The sequence below is a fragment of the Electrona antarctica genome (genome assembly GCF_951216825.1).
Source record: "Electrona antarctica genome assembly, chromosome: 18".
Taxonomy (NCBI): domain Eukaryota; kingdom Metazoa; phylum Chordata; class Actinopteri; order Myctophiformes; family Myctophidae; genus Electrona; species Electrona antarctica.
In genome coordinates, this window is record NC_136799.1 from 30,198,189 (window position 1) to 30,221,443 (window position 23,255).

Here is a 23,255-nt window from a genome sequence, read left to right on the forward strand (position 1 = left end):
ATTTATCTTGGTGTTATCGTGATGTGTGGCTAAACTGGGTATCACTATGTATGTACAGTAAATCATTTGAGTATTATAAAGTGAGTGTGAGCAGAATTTAACATCAGTTTAAGATGTTATTAACATTTTCTTGAAGCAAGAAAATGAAAAGGCCTTTTCACACAACAAACATCTTTTGGTTTTGTTGACAAACTGCTGTGGGTGAATCCCCTTATTCCCATGGGTGGATGGATGAGTGGACAAAGTTAAAAATGTGGTGTTTGAACAGGGCCACACAATTGAGGAACCTTGCACCTGCACAGGGTCTACTAAATAACCTCACATCACGATTAAGATGGATTGGTGATTTATGTTTTTTAGCATTTTATTGGAATTTGATTTCATATTAGTAATTCGATTTTAGTAGATAGGGATTCCGCTGCAAAATGAGCAGTTTATACAATCCCATTCTTTCTCGATCTGTTTGTGTTCATTCAACTTTCAGCATGACAGGTTTATGTAAGAAGAACCACTGCTCATCTGCTGAAAAACCTTAAGTGAGGTGCTGGAGTCACAAAGGGATAATGAAAAAAATGAAGGGAAGCTCCGCACACTAAGATCACAGAGCACAATCAAAGTATTTATTTTGCAAGCTTTCGGTCTACTGACCTTCTTCAGGCAGCATGACAAGTTTAAAAAGACAGTTGTCAGTGTCCAGATTGTCTCCATTCGATATCGTACATGTACACATACACAGATATGTTCTATAAAGACACTTAAAAATGCCCTTCTCTTTTATAGTAAATTTGTTACTTTGTATGGGCTGTCAATGGCAAATTGCGGCTAGTTATCACCCTGATAAGTTGGAAATGAATGCCCCACCCAGTTATTATGTCTGTGTCACTTTTATGCCCATATATGAAGTTATTTGTCAGGCATGCCCAAATATGGAGTCTATCCAGATGTCAGACCATCACTGTGATGTCAGAACAGGCCAGCTCCATATATGGAGATCTAGGTAGGCCTTTTGTGGCGGTTCTGGACAACCGTGGGTCTGACCGACCAAGGCCGGGCACTGCACTGAACGGTTCTTGGAGTTGCGTGGATTACAGCCGTACTGATGCCGCACGCACGCACGCACAAACGCACGCACGCACGCACGCACGCACGCACGCATGCACGCACACACACACACAAGGTCAATAGCCTGAGTGTTAGTTTCTTAAAAATTGGTTTGTTGTTTTTCCAAGTTTAGTCGCCAAGTGTGTATTCCTAATTTCCTATTTTTGGAACATTGTTTTTGGCCAGTATTATTTATTACTTGCGTGAGCAGAGCGTGCGCAAGTACTGTTTTCGGTTGCGTATGTCTGTGACACCCATATTATGAGTGTTTCACTGTGTGTAGAGAGTACTTTGCTTTCTTTTAAATACCTTTTAAAGTTAGAATTATTTTGCTAGTACCGTGCTGGGTTTTTTATTGTATTTGTATATTTATGTATTGTCCTGAATGTATGCATTGACCTGAGCAAAACCATTTTCTCTTGTGGATAATAAAGACATCTAATCTAATCTGGTCAACATAGATTGAGATTTTGGATTCAGTTTAATTTTGTGCTCGTTTACCCAGATGTCCAGACCATTCAGGGTCAGTTGGAGGGTGCAGGGTACCTTGGGCTTCCACGACTGGGCCATGGTCAAGTACTGTAATACTTCAGAACATCTTTTCTCAAGAAGGTGGCTGAAATCTCATGACATTTTGACATTCATTGCTCATGAATTATGTGATCACATGCCTTACAAAGGTAAATGTATTGCTGAATGGAACTGGGTGTATGAGTCAGTCCAATAAACAACTCAAGCCGGTGCTCAATCCTTCATCTGGCAATAGGTAAACAATTAAAGCCCCCTGGATTACTTTCACTCAGCAGTATAAATACCTAAAGGTTAGAGCATATGGAGAGGGATTCTCTAGCATCGTGAATGCAAGGGACAGTCAATGCATATTGATAGTGAAAAATGAAAGAAATCTGTCTGATTTTTCTTTATCCCATCACATCAAATACAACTACAAGTGTCATGAAACATCGATTAAACTGAAGCAATCAAAATAGATTTGAAATGAATGTAACAGAGACATTAATAGAAAACAGGCTTTTGGGATTATGAAAACTGTAAGGAATGCTATAGGCCACATGCCCAGAAAAAAAGAGTGAGAAAGAATGAAACTATTTACAATTAAGGCATCTAGCAGATCTGCATCCAAAGTGCAATTTCTGAGTAACCCTATAGTCAAACATCGTCAGGGCGACCGGGTCAGGGGATCTTAGTATAATCTGATCGACAGGAGGAATTAACTTTAAAGAAACACGTTTGTTTCTGAACAAATATCAAATATTGGTTAATTTTTCTAATATTCTAACCCACAAAAGAATTCAGGACAATGCTTCAATTGGCCCGGCCAATCAGAAGAGGGCAGGTTTAGGGCCCGGCCAATCAGAAGAGGGCAGGTTTTTGGGCCCGGCCAATCAGAAGAGGGCAGGTTTAGGACCCGGCCAATCAGAAGATGGCAGGTTTTTGCTGCGCGTGCGTGCGTGCGTGCGTGCGGATTCATAATCTCCGATCCACGGACTTGGAGCAGGCCAGTCTGGAGCTGTGTGGAACTCCATATTTGGGCAAGACTGACATCATCAATATGGGTCTACTGAGCCCCCCTTTCTATAGTTCTTGTGTACTCTAGAGTGGATATTGGAGTACAAATGTAGACCAAACATTTTAATCAAAAACATTTCCAGTATTGTAACATGGAAACTAGTCTTCTATATATAACTGTATTGACACTAGTAGTCACACTTTATCAAAGTAAACATACCCTGTAAGTGTGGCTGCTACCGGCCCTGGCTGTGTTGATGTTTGCATTCCAGTCAGACTCAGAGAGGGATGTCTGCAGTCTGCTGGCTGCGGTGCAGTCGTCCTGTGATATAACTTCAAGGGCATCACATCACAGGGGAGCCTTGAGGGAGCCAAAGAAATGTATCATCGCACAGGGGATCACACCTTTTCCATCACAAAGCCTAATTTATTATACTTTGTCGCACACCACGTGTCGCTTAATGCAACAAAGCATAAATTAAGCTTACGGGTCGTGATTTGCCTGTAGAGATGCGTATCTCTCCTCATAGCCTATGACAAAATGTTCTGGTGGTCTGGCACCTGAGCAACAACAGTTGGTTTATACATTTTCTAATGATCATGGTAGATAAATAAACTAAAATGATGGAGGAATGGCTCAAAAATAAATGTGCTGTATAACAGTGCTAATATCTTTTAATCTTAGAATCAGTGTACTCTTTCCAGAAATACAGAGCAAAGCTGATTTCAAATAGGTGACAGAATTGGATTTTAGGGCACCAATTAATTAGCCCGAATGTCACGGGGGCTGGTCCAATAAGAGTTCCATCAACTCTTCTAATGTACAATAGATACCTCTTGGAGCTGAGGAGTGACAGGGCAATTATGAAGACCCCCAGTATAATGACACAGTGAACATTATTGCCAGGCTATGAGGAAAGAGGCTACCCCATTATCATTATAATGGATAATGGGGTATTTTAAGGTCACAGGTGTGTGTCTGTGTGTGTGTGTGTGTGCGTGCATGCGTGTGCGTGAGAGAGAGGGGGGAGGGGGGCAATAACCTGATGGAAATATAAAAATCACACCCGTGTGAACTGAGTGGTGCAACTGAGATCATTCTGACGCGATGTCGGTGATGTCAGTGACGTCACATACTAACCATAGCAACCATGCTCACCCGTACAGGCACAAACACACACGGGTACTAACAAAGCCAGTTGTTGGAGTGGTTTGCACCACTCAAAAAAATAAGATATATTATTTACTATCTGTTTGGGAGCAAAAGCAAAACTGTGTGGGAACCGGGAACAACTATGTTTTAATCAGTATTTGTAGCAATCAAGCCTAATGTATACTGTGTGAGACAAGCCATAGCCATAGCTCAGTTGTTTTCATTTGTATCCTAGACCTAGTTTCTTTGAAGCTATAAATTATTGTCTTCTTTTTTGCACTCTATATATAATGTGACCATCTCACACTTTTAAGTCACTCTGGGTAAGACGGTCTGCTAAATGGTGAAATTCTACTGGTAATTGTATTACAGAAGGCTAATTGTTATGGCTCATATATGAGCCATATCAATTAGCCTACAATTTAACCATTTAGCACTGCTCTTATCCTGATAGCTCTGGGCATTATGAGCCATGACTCCAGCCATGAACAATGGCTTCTCTCACAGGATAGAAAACAAAGGTGATGGATCGTGCCAAGAGTACATTTTAATTAGGCTATTTTTATTTTCTACACCATAGAAAGGCTGTCCAGCCTTCATCAGTGTGGTCTCACAGGAAAAGAATTAGGCTGCCGCCGACAGACCCGAAAGTATTTCAGAAATGTCGTTAAACAAAAAAGAATGCATATAGATGGATGTATATTATTTTTCAGTAACAGGGCCAGGGGTCTCCTCGTCTCACCAGCTCTTTAGTAAACAGAAGATACATTTTCATGTTGGGATACCAATTGTGACCAATCAGGAGAGAGAACTCATACAGGATAATAAACAGGTGTACTGGAAGTAATAAAAACAAAAATAGGCCGCCTAATATTGATGAAACAAGATGACAAAACAGGAACACCAGAAATGAATGGGCCCTCCTGATGAAATTGGCAGAGAGACCCACATTTCGGAACAAACTCTCCATAGCAATGATGATAGAGCTTTAAAGTTTTATTTGAATAATAAAAAAGAGAATCCCGCACACTGTCTTCACTTAGGTTGGTTTTTATTGCAACGTTTCGGTCGTCAGACCTTCATCAGGAAGTGAAGACAGTGTGCGGGATTCTCTTTTTTCTACCTATCAGTTTCATGTTATCCGACGCACCTGTCCTTTGTAGGTGTGCAGAAGGACTTTTTCGTATAATAATAAAAAAGTAAAAAATGATTTTGTGTGGCATTTTCTATCCTAATTAAAACATCTCACACCACCTTTTAAACAAAAAATATTATTTTTTCATCATAAACTGACATCAAAGACTAGCTAGCTACTCAACAGGCTGTGTGAACTGTGAATATTCCTCCTCCTTCATCCTTCCTTCCCTGCCTCCCTCACATTATTGTCTCTTCCTCATTCTCTTCTCCATCCTTCCTTCCTTCCCTCACATTGTGTCTCCGCCCATCTGTAAGTTTACAGCAGGCCAAGCAGCAACGCGTGCGGCCGCGGCGTGCCTGCCCTGCCACAGACCACTGTGTTTAGTCGGTAGAAGCGCACGCATGGACACGGAGCTGTTTTGGCACGGCAATGAAGCGACCTTTACGCGATTTAAAAGGTACCCTCGATTGACTTTCAACGCGGTCCCATACCTATGAGTTGTTTCGTGGTGGCTTGGGTTATATTTGTGTCATTGTGTGTGTGGGTGCCTCCCTGAGTCCCTCATCCAGATCCAGACACATCGGTTCTTTTCTTTTCAACACAGCGCGTCTTCGGTGGCGTGGACGTGGACACAAGTTTGGACTTCTTCTCTGTCCTCCCAATTCACGCACGTGTTTTACGAACGTAACATAATTATGTAGACCAAACTCAACAAAGTGTTTTGTGGAAATTCGAGACTCAAGTGGCGATTATAGAGTAGTCGTCGCAACAGTTTTTGACATCACACTCACTGACAGACAGGCGAGAGGATGATCCCGCCGACAAACACGATTCAGGACCAAAGTGACGGGAAAGATGACGAACGGGACGACGGAGAGACGCCTCAGTCACCGGCGACAAGTGTCATTCAGCCGGAAACCAAGGTAGATCTCAAATCTATTACAAGAACACCTGATCAACTTAGACTATCATGTATTTGATCGATTCTGACATTTGCATATCTATACGAAAGACAGTAAAAGTCAAACTCGATAGCCTATAATATGTAGATGATAGTCTTGACCCTTGATCAAAGGCTATGATCAAGGGCAAGGCTGTGATCATATGTGATATGATGGCTTTCTGTCTGACTTAATGAAAGAAATAACAAAGATTCGCTTAATTTAAGCCTCATAGATCACTCATAATCAATCATAATTCGTTTATTGTAGACCCTGGTGTAGGACTTCTTCGCATATTATCTCCACTGATTATTACCACATACATTTGTAGTGTTTAAAATGTTGAATAACAAAATCCATAGGCAAGTCCACAATTGTTCTTTTAGGCTTATTATGTCAATTCATGCATATTCAGAATTACTTGAAAGTATGGACTATAAAGCCTTTTTTCTGTAGATATATTGTAATCTCAAGTAGTCTTAATTAGTTGGCTATTGTTTGTTCATACTAACATGATAGAGGTGGAAAAGCATACCTTCAATTTGTTGTTTCCTTGCAATATTTCCGGTTTATGGTAGGCTACATTCAAGTAAACAACAGTTGGCTGATACAATTATGAGAACATGATCAAGAGTTCTAGGTTTGCCATAGGCATTTTATGGTGTTCTGCCATTTATATGGGTCACTCACTCATCGCCCACAGACACAGTAATACAATTACCAGTGAAATATTGTGCTATTAATCATGGTTGTTGAGGGGTTTATAGCTATAATGTTACTTTCTCTTGCTCTCCTCAAGGCAGTGAGACAGATTAGACCGCTCTGACCGTATAACCACTTTCACCCTGGCCTCCTTATTTTGGGCGTGTTATTATAGGCGGAAATGTCAAAAGATTTTCAAAAAATGTCAGTGTGAAAACATAGCAGATCTACAATAGCAGATGTACAAGCTCACAATTGCATTCGTGACATGTGAGCTTGTCGATATAGGCTATTTTCACCACACGACACCACACCATCCTGCAGTGTATACAATAGTGGTTAGTGGTTAAAACCACAACCATCTGTCAAAAAGTCAAAAAGCTGACGGAAATGTATTAATCTCTAGCCTACCTGATTATATAAATTATCCGTGGTCAATTCAGCTGTGCAAATGAAATGCCTATTTTTCTTGTTTTAAAAGAGACTTAGGTGCTGGTTAAATAAAGGTTTATATTGTCTCTGCCGGGTGGAAACCATATGTTCAAAACTGTTACTTTTCAGGATTCAAATTCCAAAGCATCAAAAGTAGCAGATCTACAAGATCAACGCGTGCCGCTTTGTGCCATGTTTTGAGCTTGTAGGCTAGGGTTGGTACTTGGTAGCCACGGGTCTGATATGGAGATAGGAAGTTTCTGCCCGACAACAGCGATATATTACATTTTCCATGCATTATACTGTGACATTGCAATATTAGGCATCATTTTAATCACCCACCTGGCTGATATTTCCCTCAATTGTAATGCATTTGGCAAACAATCTCTGCCTTCAATATCTTGGGGTATTCTCAACAGCTGACCTTAAGTCAGCAAGTTAAAAAAGCATGAAATAAAGAGCTCGCCTGTCGTTTTGTATTGATAAAACAAGTCGCTGTCAATCAGAAGAAATACAAGTACTTGTAAGTATACAGGTATGTAAAGTTGAAGGTTCAGTAAGTGATTTGTTTTTCATTTAAAATAAGTGTTAAATAACTCTATATTCGGATACCAGTCATTCCTAGAGTGTTCATCTCTTCAGCTCTTTTGTAAAGTGAAAATGCATTTTCATGTCTGGAATCTCAGGATACCAATTTTATCCAAGCAGGAGAGAGAACTCCTACAGGATACCGTGTAAACAGGTGAAACAAAATTGGAGCTGGAACACTAACATTGAAGCTGATAAATGGGTACTCTCTCCAGAATGGCTGAAATTGGCAACCCATCTGAAAAGGCTTATTTTCCTCTTCTCTCTAGCTCGAGAGACAGGGTCCAGGACATCCTTGTTACTGAACAAACACAAACACACTATAGCAATGATTACAATCAGAATATAGACTATAGAGCATTAACCTTTTAACACAAAAAACGACTTTTTGTTTTAACAAAAAAACATCACTTTACACTACCTTTAAGGTTAAGGGTCCCTGCCGTTATACTGCTAACTATACTGTTTGCACTACAGGAGAAAGAAGTGTAAAGCTACTGCCTCGTATGATGGTGTCACGCAACATCACACATATCAGATCGACAAGCCCAAAAGGAGCCTGTATGGACTATTTTCAGCACGCGACACCAGTGCGAAACCAATTATAAATCTGGCTTAACACTTAGGGTTTTGTTTCTCTTCCACAGCAGCAGAAGCGCAAGGTGAGAGAGTGATCTACTCGTCTGCGATCTGTAGCGTATTCTGCCAATTTAAATTCATCATAACAGCATTCCTGCATGTAGCCTACATGAAGATAAAAGTTGTCTCACATCACAGCTTTTATTGCCCTTTTAAAATAACGTCACTCACTGATACAGGCTAATATCACATGTATAACTCACATTGCTGCCTAATATACAAATGTATTTCTTGATGAAGCTCTTGCCCGTTTCGTTTTTTATCCATATAATTCATAATATAATTTGTATTATAAGAATATAAGGAAAAAGAAGCCTAGCTGTTTTTGCATTAGCCTACCCTTATTGTCCCCCCTTAAACATCTCATGCTTTATGGTAAACTCTCTGAGTTAAATGAACACTGATTATTAACACTGAAGTCTCTCCATTTGGCTGGGTAAACCTCATGTGATAGATATATATTACCATCAACAGCATGAGCTCTTATAAGTGCATGTACTGTATCGCATTCTCTTAAACTCTTAAATTTATTTTTAATATTATTAACTGCAACTAAAAAATATTAACTGCTTAGCGGAAAAAGCTAAGATTTAGTCATTTACCGTATTAGATGTAGATAATGTGGCAACAAGACTTAAAACATTAAAATATTAGTTATATGATATGTGGCCTGGCAAGTGTATGGGAATTGCCAATACCAGAGTGTATTCCTTCCCTTCCTGAGGCCACATACAGTCAAAGAGCAGTGAGAGGCCAAGAAAGGTGTGTGTGTGTGTGTGTGTGTGTGTGTGTGTGTGCCACTGAGCACAGAGTTTTCTATGTGTACTGTATTCATAGCTAATTCTCTAGTACTGTACACATAGGCGCACACTGACCGCATAGGAAACCATGCTAGGCACCAACCAACCTGCTCATCGGGAGCAGTTAGGGTTAAGTGTCTTGCTCAAGGACACTTCGACACGCCACCAAGAGGAGCCATGGATTGAGCCAGGCATTGAACGAAGGACCTTCCGATTCCATGATGGCTGCTGTTCCTCCTGAGCCACTTCTATGTTATGAGACAGAATGGATGATTAGTCACCCTTTCTCCACTCATCCCAAACACATATAGATCATGTTCTTTAATATTGCATCGTCAGACACCGGACTGGACAGAAACCAGCCCTATAAAATTACATTATAGCAATATAGTCTGGAATGTGTTACTATACTGGGAAGTATGGGGGGGGGAAAGTGGATTACATTGTTGAAGAGGAGGTCCTCATACGGAGGGTATATGAGGAGATGCTGTCGCCAGTCGTGCAGCTTTATAAATAGCATTTGTGTAAAAGAGGACCCTAATGAGATGAATCGAGGCTGTGGTCAGAGACGGCAACACAGTGTCTTTATAAATAGTGTTGAAATGATGCATCACCCTGACCTTGGAAATTGCATTACCTCTCAAGGTGGGGGAACTCTAAAGCTTTCCACTGAACAATGGGAGGTTGCCCCTAGCAATGGTCTTTTCCATGGCTACCCGAGTGCAATTAAACAACTTGAACACTAGCGTTCCTATTGTGGGAGAACTGTTTTGCGGAAATAGCAGATATAAGATATTTAGTGAAGAGGGAAAACACAAAACGTAGGTAGTGGAGGTAGTTATGGGACTGATGCACTCACAATCCACTTTCTCTTTTTTGTCTCTCAATCTCACTTTCTGTCCTTTCTGCACACTGTTATTATGCCCTTCTTTTTGCCTCCTCTCTCGTCCCTCTCTCATCTCCCTCTCTTTAAGTTGCAGCGGCTCAAGCGATCCCTGTCCTTCAAGACCAAGACCGTCCGCAGCAAGAGTGCAGACAACTTCTTCCGAAGTAGCAACGACAACAAGACAGAGTTGCTCTGCGATGGTGGCAGCAGCAGCACAGGGCATCTCAGCACGGTCAGGATGCCGCTAGGCCTGTCACAATTACTACATAATCGCCTAATCATCAGAATAATTCATCTGTATAACTTTGAATCTGTTGAAAAATTGCGTTGCGTTTCAAGCTTCTAGATTGGCTTGAAATTATCAAATGATAAAATGAATGGCCTGTTTTGGCCATAGTACATTATTTATTTTGATTATTGGTACCGGCCATTAGTAATTTCTGTATATATTTGTCACATCTACCCTGTGGCAAACATGAATGCAATTTAGATTTATATGTTCCAATGTTCAATGCCAAAAACACAGTTAAATCATTAATCACAATTATTTGTATGCCAATTATTCATCTAATATTTCATGATTGTGACAACCCTAGAAGGCGGCGAAGGCGCCCCCTCACTCCATCCCTCCGGTGCCTCCAGCTATACCCAATGCCCCGCCTTGCTCATCACGCTCCCCAGCACGCAACGCGTTCCAGCTCGACTCAGCAGGCCACTGTTTCATGGAGCATATCTTCAAAAAGCCCACCTTCTGTGACGTCTGCAACCACATGATCGTAGGTATGATATGATGACCCCTGATTACCTCCATTTTCTGTCGTCTGGGAAAACAGCATGTGACAGCTGCAATGTGAAAACAGTTCTTTAAATGTACAGGAAACTGTGTTCAGTGTCACTGGACCTCAGAGGATGGTCTGCATTTCTAGAAATGGGCTGTATTGTGGAGTTTGCATGTTCTCCCCGGGTCCCTTAGGGTAGGTAGGTACCATCACGTGGGATAAAATGTTAGAGAAAAATGGGCTGTATTTCTATAGCACCTGTATCCAAAGGATGTTACTGTGTGCATTCACCCATTCACACTCACACATTGACAGTGGAGCCAAAACTGGCATCAAGAGCAGTTAGGGGTTTAGTGTCTTGCTCAAAGACAGGCTAAGAGGAGCTGGCGATCGAAACAAGAACCTTCCGGTTCCTAGACAGTATGTACGTAGTTAGTTAGTTAGTTAGTTAGTTACGTACATACATACATACATACATACATACATACATACATACATACATACATACATACATACATACATACATACATACATACATACATGTTGTAACACAAGAATGTTAGACATTGATGAAATGCCATTAGTAAATCAGTAAATATGGATGTATTCATCATCCCATCCCATCATCCTTTTGGGGCTATTTTTCCCTAGAAGCTGCACAGCAGGTGCGTTTCTTGATTGTTAAGGATGCATCTTCCGTTGTCTAAGCAACCAGACTTTCTAAAACGGTGACTAAATAACAGATTACCAGTCAGTTATGCTGATTATGACCTCTCAGGATGAAGAATAATATTTATTCACCGAACATGAAAAACAGCTCTTTAGTTGGAAAACCTGCCCTCTGCATGCAGTGTTCTTTTGAAATCATCAATCAGTCAGTGGCATACGTATACAGTATATTTCACTATTACATAAAAGTTATTTTGTGATGCAGTGTTATTGATTGCAGCCCCACATTACATTTGGCCTATTAAATGAATGTCTAATGAATGTGCTGGAGAATTAATTGAACTGTATCTTTTGTTGATTGGAGGTGAAATATAATTTAAGACCACAACTGGAAAAGATGATAAATTAATCTTAAAATAACATTTTACTGATGCCCATGGACGAATAATATTGAAGCATTATTCTACAGAATGCTACAGAAATAACTCATAGGATAATAATATCTTAATACCAATTCTAGAGATTGCGTCCTCCAGAATGCTAGGACAGAATGTGTCCTCAGACTGATTCTTGTGATTGGCTGAGCATCACATACCGGGTGTGCCACATGAGCCAATGTAAGTGGCAGAGAGAGAGATAGGGGAGAGGGGAGGAGAGACAGTACGGTACGGTACGGTACAGTACAGTACAGTACAGTACAGTACAGTACAGTACAGTACAGTACAGTACAGTACAGTACAGTACAGTACAGTACAGTACAGTACAGTACAGTAAGGCCAGAGCCATAGAGTAAGACAGAGTTACGACATTGAGGGGCCAGAAAACAGCCTGGTCACGTGGTTCATGTACTCGCGTGAGCCCATAGACTCCAATGCATTCCGTAAACTTCCGGTTGTCCCGATTTGAAGCCTTCAAATCGGGAAAAAAACCAATATAAGTCTATGTAGAAGAGCCGCCATTGGACTGGCCCCATGAAGTGAACGGAGTTGTCGTAACTCTGTGCCTCACGTGCCTGCGTGTGTGGTACAGTAGTTTGGCTGTTCTTAACCCCGCACGGGTATGAACTAGATACTTGCGTGAGCAGAGCGCAAGTACTGTTTTCGGCTGCGTATGTCGGTGACTACCTTGGCCAATCAGGGATTGTGTATTTTTGGGCGGCGTCGCTGATCGGCCAATCCAATCAGGGATTGTGTATTTTTGGTGGTGTCGCTGATCGGCCAATCCAATCAGGGATTGTGTATTTTTGGTGGTGTTGCTCGGCCAATCGCAAGTTGGCAGCTTGCTGCGTATGTCGGTAGTAGTAGTAAAAAATTAAAATGTATTAACAAGAGTTTGTGACTAAATAATAACTACATTGCTTCCATTGGAACACAGGTTCTTTTTTCTATTTCCTGAAAAGCAACAATTTTGAACAATTTTCCACCCAATAGTGACGATATTCTCCTCATTGTGAGTCGCAACGGCCCCAGTTCAAATCCAACTCATGTCTCCCAGCATGTCTGCCTTGTGTTTCTTGTCTATTATTCTACACTCTAATATCGAAATAAACCATTTAAGATCGCCTCCTCCAAAGAGAATGATAATCCCCAGAGATTGATTGATTGAAATATTTATTAACAGTTTGCAGAAGAATTACAGTACGTTTCAAGCACAACTCAATACAAAGACTGTTAACTGTGAGTGGACGACCCAATAAAGCATTACACTTGTTTACAAGAGGGTCCACCTTGTTCAATTCATCAAATTCTGCTGATTTGTGGAAAACATGCCTGTCTATGTCTATAATGTAATCTATCTACCGTATTTGCTGTTATTTTTGCATTTTTGAGGGGGACTAGCCTCTCTTATAGCATTTGTCCACACAAAATGTTCGCAACACAAACATTAAATGCCATTGACAATGAAGGGAAATTTTACGTCATCTTGTCCCCACACGTCTCATATTTGCCATCGACAATGAGAAATTAGGTCAAATGTCCGCAAAATATGACGTAAATTTGTGGTAACAGGGAACAGGCATTCTGATTGGCCAGTATGAGATGATGCATGATGATAAGAGCGCCCCTCACTTCACACGGGTGTGATTTTTGTATTGTTTTTGGTAGGGAAAGTAAATCATAAACATTTGATTACAAACCAAAGAGAGCTGCTCAGGCCAATGTTTTGAAGGGGAGATGTGGAACATGGAGGAAAACTGCCTTTGCCATTGACAAAGGTCATTTACACAGGAAATGAGGAAGAGTGAGGTGTATTGTGTGGGGCCTGGATGACAGAATATCAAATGAGGGAGAAATTGAGACAGTATTAAAGCAAAAGAAGACAAATGAGATGGTGACACTTATCTGGCTGCTGTCCAGTCTTATTACTGTGGTCGGTGTGAAGAAAAAATGGGCATTAATGGAAGCAAGAGTTAAAAGCGGTTGCCAGAGGGAGCAACTGAGTGCTGCCATTCACTTCTCCTTTTTTGTTTTGAAATATATATATCTTTTTTCAATGTAGGAAAAACGAATGGGATTTTTACTCAAGTCGTTTCCGAGGCTACTCGAGTCGTGACCCATAAAAATGTGTCTGTGATCCACAAATGGGTCCCGAGTCAGTGTTTGGGAAACAGTGCCGTAGATACTCAATCCTCTGTAGCCACAAACAGCCGCCTCTTGAGGTCATCTCCCATGTCAGATTTCCACTGTAGCCACAAACAGCCGCCTCTTGAGGTCATCTCCCATGTCAGATTTCCACTGTAGCCACAAACAGCCGCCTCTTGAGGTCATCTCCCATGTCAGATTTCCACTGTAGCCACAAACAGCCGCCTCTTGAGGTCATCTCCCATGTCAGATTTCCACTGTAGCCACAAACAGCCGCCTCTTGAGGTCATCTCCCATGTCAGATTTCCACTGTAGCCACAAACAGCCGCCTCTTGAGGTCATCTCCCATGTCAGATTTCCACTGTAGCCACAAACAGCCGCCTCTTGAGGTCATCTCCCATGTCAGATTTCCACTGTAGCCACAAACAGCCGCCTCTTGAGGTCATCTACCATGTCAGATTTCCACTGTAGCCACAAACAGCCGCCTCTTGAGGTCATCTCCCATGTCAGATTTCCACTGTAGCCACAAACAGCCGCCTCTTGAGGTCATCTCCCATGTCAGATTTCCACTGTAGCCACAAACAGCCGCCTCTTGAGGTCATCTCCCATGTCAGATTTCCACTGTAGCCACAAACAGCCGCCTCTTGAGGTCATCTCCCATGTCAGATTTCCACTGTAGCCACAAACAGCCGCCTCTTGAGGTCATCTCCCATGTCAGATTTCCACTGTAGCCACAAACAGCCGCCTCTTGAGGTCATCTCCCATGTCAGATTTCCACTGTAGCCACAAACAGCCGCCTCTTGAGGTCATCTCCCATGTCAGATTTCCACTGTAGCCACAAACAGCCGCCTCTTGAGGTCATCTACCATGTCAGATTTCCACTGTAGCCACAAACAGCCGCCTCTTGAGGTCATCTCCCATGTCAGATTTCCACTGTAGCCACAAACAGCCGCCTCTTGAGGTCATCTCCCATGTCAGATTTCCACTGTAGCCACAAACAGCCGCCTCTTGAGGTCATCTCCCATGTCAGATTTCCACTGTAGCCACAAACAGCCGCCTCTTGAGGTCATCTCCCATGTCAGATTTCCACTGTAGCCACAAACAGCCGCCTCTTGAGGTCATCTCCCATGTCAGATTTCCACTGTAGCCACAAACAGCCGCCTCTTGAGGTCATCTCCCATGTCAGATTTCCACTGTAGCCACAAACAGCCGCCTCTTGAGGTCATCTCCCATGTCAGATTTCCACACTCCTCATCCCATCAAAGGAAAGTGCCCTCCGGACCTTCCAATGAAGCAATCCAGGCACCATCGTCTTCGAGTACCATCCCTTTGGCAATGGCAATGTTTTTGTCCTCTGTGTTAAATGCCATTACTTTCGTTTTCTTGGCATTTTGAGCGAGGCAAATCTTCCCGCACTCCGTTTCTACTGCCTGTAGTAGTTGTAGTGTCCTTTGCATTGTAGTGTCCTTTGGTCAGTAATTGTGATGGGATGTACTCTGTGCTTAGCTTGGACAAGCAGCTCTGCAGTTGTGTACACTGTACAGTGATTGGACTCAACTCAACTCAAACGTTATTTATAGAGCACATTAAAAACCAAAGTGCAAAGTCGCGATCAAGCAATTTAACACACGCCATACACACTTGCATGCATGTGTACTCACACGCACAAAAACGCCCATGCATGGCCCACTCTGTCATTAGAGTAGACACATGGCCCATCTGACCCAGTCATTATTGGGGGTGGAGGGGCATTGTGAGACGCTTGTGTCTTACTGCTCAGGTTTTCCTCCCAGTTGAGGCCATTTAGCTCTTCTTATTATGCTGTCATGTGATTGGAAATTGTAATGAGACAACCACAATCAACAATAGATTGACATGGGGTGTCTTTTGTCCCCTTGCCAATGTCCGGTGGCCATTGACTTCATATAGCAATGGAGTCCGAGAGCTAGGGTCATACAAAATGGTTGCGACTACTACAAGCATCTTGAGAATTGAATACAGACAGAGATTTGCCTGTTAACTACTTAAATCCTACTTACGGTAGTTGAATCCAGGGCTATGTCTGTTCTGTCAACACCAAATCTTGAATGACACTGTTCGCAGAGAATAGGGGCGATAGGGTTCATGTCATTGATATAGTCTACTGAATAATGATTCCTGTTGACCTGATTTAGCTTGGCCTAATTAAACTTCTATACTGCAACCCGATCAACAGTAGTCTGTGGCTTATTGTTGTCTGTGGTTTATATTGTTGCTGTTGCCGCTGTTGTTGTGATCTTTGACCCACCACTGTGGTTTACAGATCTACATTGCGTCTCTGGTTTCTCTCACAATATCATTTACACTCTTGTTCTGTGCCAGGCTCATGCAGGCTCAGTTAAGCGAGTTTCAGGTTACTGACATTTTAGCATGCCATTGGAAAGAAGTTCATGTTACGGCACGTGTGCTCAGCATGCACAGATTTATTTCCCCTCTACTGGCTATTAAAATACCCATGAGGAGATTTGCGCCTGAGAGTGCAGAGCATCCCATGTTTGCTGTCTTGTTCACGGATCTGGTTTCATGTTTAATTTCATATTTACAACACAGTATCACCTCTCCACTCCTGCTGGACCTCATCTTGACACTAATTATGTATTTTTGTGTATTTTAACACCTTTTCTTTCTTTTTTCAAAATAACGTTGCTGCATGACAGACTATTCACTGAAGTTCCAACTGAATTTCTGTAACCAATTTAACAAATTATTCCCACATTTAGGATCCTATCAACTTGACAACATAATGTATATATAGACTGTCCACGCGTGCAAGCTACTGCATTTTAATGCGTAAAAAATAATAATACACACACATACATGCCCACTGACAGAAAGGGATCAATGAATCCTTTGCAAGCCCACGTTTTCACATGCACATAAAGATTGTGTGCCAGAGCATGGCATGTGCACATTGATTAATCAATAAAGAGCTGGAAACACACAGCTGACTGACTACAACTAATGACAACACTGGTATGAGGTAACCCTGCTTCACACCACCAAACTGCACGCCATTGTTGTTTGTAAACATCTGTTTAAACTTTTAATGCTAATTGGTAACATGACTGTATTGCAGTGTCACATGATTATTTTCAGCCTGTCATACAAAAAAGCCTTTTCTACAAAGTCTCTCTACAGAGAGAGGGAAATATCAGCACTGATCTCAGATCTGTAGTCATTTAGAACCTGATGCTTGGCTTTAGCATTAACGCTTCATAAATGATATATACGAGAAGTGACCTCGAGGTCACGCTGAAACAACAGAGCTTGCGAAATACGAAATGCGGCACAGTTAAGAAGCAGGAGTTAAACTATCATTCTGGAGATCAATCATTCTGTTCAGCTCCTGGTCGAGTCACCATTGTGGATGTGATGTCAGAACAGCATTGTGATGTCAGAACATCATTGTGATGTCAGAACAGCATTGTGATGTCAGAACAGGCCAGCTCCATATATGGAGATCTCGGGGTTTGATGAGGTCAGATCAACATATGGAATGAATTCTGTACTGGCCATATATGATTGGCCATATATGGAGCGTGTCACGCAGCGTGATGGACGGTCATGAGTCGTGACGGATGCCTCGTGCAGGTTTTCATAGTAACCTACCGTCGCAATAGGTTCTGAGAGCCGCACCGATAATGAGTGCTTAATTACACGTGTTACAAGTGTGCTCTGGAGCGTACACAGTAATATACTGTTGCAGGATCATTTTAATGGTTTCAAATGGTATCAAAATATATAAACTTGTAACAGGTATTCAGGAGAGCTTGACGTTATTCACATTTTTATCAATTGAATATTTAAAAAGAGATAATTTATTATGCAAACATGGCAAGATTGATTGACATGAATCTCTAGGTCACAGATCAAAGTTAATCTATCTGTGGGCATATTTGTGGCAGAAAGGTGTGTTCATTTACTTCTGATTGTAGTTGCACGCCGAGTTTGTAGATCAGCGATACGCGAAACTATGCGCAATTGCGCATCCAAGTATAAATTGGCCATCATTATTCAAATAACACTGGATTGTATGTACCTTCCCTCCCACCGCACCAATGTGCTGTATGCAGGCATTCTCTATACACACGCACGCACGCACGCACGCAGGCACGCACGCACGCACGCACGCACGCACGCACGCACGCACGCACACACGCACGCACGCACACACACACACACACCTAATCAGGTATCCACTCATTAGAAGTGAGTCAGCTCAGCTGGCAGGGTGACAAGAAGGTGGTGCACAACAGGAGTCTCCCTCCCTCCTCGACAACCTCTTTCTCATTACTTCTCCTCACCTCTCCACCCAAAACTGTTGATCATTTTATATTATCATACACGCACGCACGCACGCACGTGCGCACGCACGCGCGTGTGTGTGACCGCTTGCTGTTTCGTAAATTGAATTTACAAACAAAGTGGATTAATCTTAATTTAATGCATCATTAATGAGTCATTTCTCATTTGGTGCAGACAGACAGGGTGCACCAGACGTCCTTCTGTAGCATGCCAAGTGAAGAGCTGAATGGGAATGGGGGTTGGTTTGAAGGTTAAACGTAAAACACAGAGTAGTGCTTTATGAGGAATATTATATTACGTGAGCTCCAATTTTAATTTGAATACGTTTTTGTTTTGAGAAGTTACACTGTGCAGGAGGATGCTAAACGCACACCAGTCTTAGTAGTCTTAGTGATAAAAACATATTTCTTGTACAACGAATGGGGTAAATAACCAAAGATCTGTTATATTCACTGTTGTAGAAATTCTTTGCCTATAATGGCCAAAATACAGACAACAGATTGAAATTAGTTAACTTAATACACACTGTATGTGATATGTAATATGTAAACAATATTAAAATGTGTGTATGTGTGTGTGTGTGTGTGTGTGCGTGTGTGTGTGTGTGTGTGTGCGTGTGCGTGTGTGTGTCAGGTACCACGGCTAAGCACGTGGTTTTTCTGGCGGGGAACACAGCTAAACACGGCCTGCGATGCAAAGCCTGCAAGATGAGCCTCCACCACAAGTGTGAGAGTGGAGTACTATATATGCAGCAGCGTTGCATGGGCAAACTGGTAAGTTTGGATCACAATCACTATCTCTGTATGGTACCATCTGTATTGCCATATAGATAGTTCCATTAATATATAATTGGTAATATAATATAATAACTGACGACAATGTTAACGAAACGTGTTGACAAGGTTGCAGTTTATCAGTGGATACAATAGGCCTACACCAGTGTTTTTCAAACCTTTTCTTTTCAAACCCCCAGTTTGATATGCAATAGGTCACTACCTCGATTTGATATGTTTTTTGTTTTGTTTCATGTCTTTTATCTCTGGGACCCCAATCTACACCTCAAACTTCCACAGTGTTCATATAACTCTCTATGTTGGTATAAATGGACCCAGGATCCATTTGGTTCGATTTGAACACTCTTCATTCCATTTGGTTCCTGACTGTCAATCTGGTGGGGGTCTCTCTGGAACCCCCTCAAGAACCCCTGGGGTCCCTGGAACCCACATTCCCAAGTAGCCTATCCGCAGCTATATTATTATATCAACAATGTTATGTCATTGACCTACCGTTATATTAACAACGAGAGTATTAAAAAAAAAGTTAGGTATGTCTTTTTCTGAAATGATTTTGGACATAGTTAAACAGGTAGAGTGACGCATTACTTTACCTGGGTTACGTCATCTTCTGACATATTATGAAATAATAATCCCGTCCCGTTGTGTTGTGTTTCATTAGCGCCAGCGTGACAAAATAGGCTACAGCTTGTTGTTGTTACGCTGCTGCTGGTTGAACACACGTGAACGGTAAAGATACCAAGGATTCAACAGTGATGTCACTGTTATTCTATGCAACACAGAACTGACACAGACTCAAAGCTGTTTATAAACCACAGTCAGTGACGCGTCGCTGGCGAATCCTTGGTATCTTCATTCGACCGGACAGAGTCGACTTTTCACTGCTGTTTGGAAAATCCTGGTGACGCATGATTTTTCACCGTCGGGAGAACTTGGGATTCCCTTCTCGCGAACCGGTGGGACATGTCCCGCGGATCGGAACCGGTCCATATACCGGTGGTTGGGAATCTCCGTGATAGACCTACCAGTAGAGCCGATGCCTCCGCCTCAGACCTCCGGGTTCAAAGAATCCTGTGTCCCCTCCTCAGGCCTGGCTTCTGATTTTTCGTTTCTCGTGATCCATAACGCTGCGTTCACACTGGCAGATTCAAAAGACACAAAGCTACACAGCATATCTGTAACTAAGTGTCTGAAGTTGAAACCAGCTCAACCTTTTTGTAATCTTATAACTGCTGTTGTTTTTGTAGTAGCTACAAGCGTTGGATGTATTCTTGTATTTTCGTGTCGCTGGTTTCCATTGAAAATGAATGTTAGCCTGTATCTTTGTATCTGCCAGTGTGAACACAGCATAAGCCCCTCTCATTGCCTTTTGGCACGTTCCATCAAGGGGTCATCTAAACCTCATATCCCAAATCTGGGACCATTTGGTCTATGGCTCACCGAGTTATGCCCTGGACAGGGATTCTGTACACAGAGATTTTTCTGCGGACAGAGATGAGGGGCTATATCTTGCCTTAACCCTTATCCCTAAACTTATTTGCCATTTTTACTATTTAAAAAAACCTTTTAAAATAGTTGAAATAACCAATCTACAAGCTCACAACGTCTCGATGTAGATCGACTAGTTGAACTATTTTGTAATGTTTTTCAAAATAGTAAAAATTGCAAATAAGTTTAGGGATAAGGGTGGCACAAGATGGAGCCCTTGGTGTCTTATGAGACAGTCAGCATTCAACAATACTCTGTATATTCCTGTTTGTCAGAATATTAAAAGAATATGAAGTGTACTTCATATGAAAGTAAAATGAAGTACATTCATGCAAAAATAAGAGGTCATGTTTAACCAAAAATGTAACAAAGAAAAATTGAAAATGATGTGTCATGCTGCACTTGAGCCGAGTACAATCATCTCATCCCATCCTTATAGTCCGGCAGCCGAGGTGGACGGGTGGGAAATTTGGTATAAAGTATTTTTTATTGGCCTAAAATATTGTCTACATACATTCATGAATCCACTTGCTGACCGGCTGAAAGTATTGGGAATTTTTTTTATAGGGGTTTCTTGTGACCCTACGATTAACTAACCTGACTCCGCCAGATGGGGCAGCAGAGAGTACACTGGGTTCCCCCCTCCTGCTCCCATCTGGGAACTCTCAGGCAGACTTGATGCTCCGGCCACCAAACGGCCTGGCCAATCAGCAGCAGCTAGAGGCGGGATCAAGGCAGCACTGTGTATAGTGTGTCTGTGCTGCCAGACTTACTAAAGAGCCGCGCATGTTCTCGGCTGTGCACAGCTTCTTTTTCCGGGTTTTTAGACAGCTGGTGGATGGAAATTAAGCTCCACCTCCGCGGACGACTTGCGCGGCGGCCAGATTCCCGGAAACGCTCTCCTCCGCGCAAGTCGTCCGCGGAGGTGGAGCTTAATTTCCATCCACCAGCTGTCTAAAATAAGCTGAGCACAGCTTAAGACGTGCACGGCTGTCGACCGTTTTGCGCTTTAGGTGTGGAAACACTGTATGCCTTGAAGGCAGCACTGTGTATGCCTTGATCCCGCCTCTAGCTGCTGCTGATTGGCCAGGCCGTTTGGTGGCCGGAGCATCAAGTCTGCCTGAGAGTTCCCAGATGGGAGCAGGAGGGGGGAACCCAGTGTACTCTCTGCTGCCCCATCTGGCGGAGTCAGGTTAACAACACCTTGCTTGCCCGGACCTATTTAATCCATTTAATCCATGTGCCCATCATTTATAGCGCCCGGACCACTTTTACCGGCGCACCGGAAGTTGTTGTACATGTCTGTGTAGCAGCTAACAATAGCCACACCACTCTAGAGTCGATCGACAACAACGGGAGGTAAAATAAATCTATCGCGACTAACGACTGGACCGCGGAAGGCCGTCAAACACAGGATCTTTTTTCAGAATTAGACGGGATGATTTAGATCGGGAGTTATGAACGTTTTAAGATTTTCGTTTTCGTCAGCTAAACAGGCAGGGAAAATTTTCGATGACGTGTCACTGTTTGACACGTCATCGGATTGGGCAACAAGCGCTCCTAGGCTGTGGAGCGATGCAAACGGTTTTGATATCATTAATCTCCGTCCTATTTATCAATCTCCGGCTTGGGCACTTGACCATGACCTTGAACTTGACGGAGATCTCCGCCCCGGGCCTCCATGGTGTTAACGATTAACATCCTATGGGAGGCAAAAATGTAAAAAATGTCAAACTTTCCTTTTGCATTAAGTAACATGTGACATGTCAAACTAGGGGGTTTTCATGATTCTGAATCCATTCCAAGCATTCGTTTTGCACAAAATACACTCCTTGGGCTAAAACGGCCATAGACATCATGACAAATGTGATGAGGTCAGCACATTTTGGGCACATTTGGGCAAGTAGCTATGGCTGCATTTAGCCCGAGGAGTGTATTTTGTGCAAAACTAATGCTTGGAATGGATTCAGAGTCATGAAAAACCCCTAGTTTGACATGTCACATGCATGCTACTTAAAGCAAAAGGAAAAAATTACATTTTGACAGGATGTTAATGGTAGGGTCACAAGAAACCCCTATAAAAAAGATTGCCCAATACTAACAGCCGGTCAGCAAGTGGATTCATGAATGTATGTATATAGACAATATTTTAGGCCAATACAAAAAGACTATATACCAAATGTCCCACTTTAAACAAAATAAGCCTGTCGGCTGCTGGACTATTACCTTTTCTGCTTCCTATGATGCACGATAGCCTGCTGGAGTCAGGATTTGTTATTAAACGCAGAGGCATGCAAAACGGCAAAATAATAATATAATGATGGATTATTAAACCACAGTGTTCATACAGTTCATGGAGAGAAAAGTACAAAGAGATTTGCGATATGATATTAATGTGAGTCATTGAATAATTATTAAGGTCTGAATTGTATGCTTAAATCAATGTCATACATAAGATTGTCTATTCAATTTCAGATCATGCCTGGGGGGTCCTTTATTTGTTATTTGGCAATGATTTTTACCAATAATTTATATTGAATGTATAATCAGCACGTCTCTCCCTCTTTCTCTCTCTCTTCTCTCTCTCTCTCTCTCTCTCTCTCTCTCTCTCTCTCTCTCTCTCTGTGCGCTGTATGTAGCCTTCTTCTTCGTCTTCTCTTCTCTCCCCATATGTGGTGTTGCATCATAATGA

At 42.1% G+C, this 23,255-nt stretch overlaps 1 protein-coding gene across 3 annotated transcripts in view; it reads left to right on the forward strand.

Annotated features, from left to right (window-relative positions):
- Nucleotides 1–5,318: 5,318 nt before the first annotated feature.
- The window catches only part of stac (SH3 and cysteine rich domain), a 38,761-nt gene continuing 20,824 nt past the window's right edge, over nt 5,319–23,255 (forward strand). The window contains exons 1-5 of one of the 3 annotated variants that reach the window (XM_079527279.1): nt 5,319–5,842; nt 8,230–8,244; nt 10,002–10,139; nt 10,504–10,687; nt 18,915–19,054. In XM_079527279.1, the coding sequence (XP_079383405.1) occupies nt 5,729–5,842; nt 8,230–8,244; nt 10,002–10,139; nt 10,504–10,687; nt 18,915–19,054 (591 nt within the window). In that variant the 5' untranslated portion in view covers nt 5,319–5,728. Of the gene's footprint in view, nt 5,843–8,229; nt 8,245–9,995; nt 10,140–10,503; nt 10,688–18,914; nt 19,055–23,255 lie in introns of all 3 variants that reach the window. The other 2 variants (XM_079527280.1, XM_079527281.1) reach the window with 2 other exon arrangements.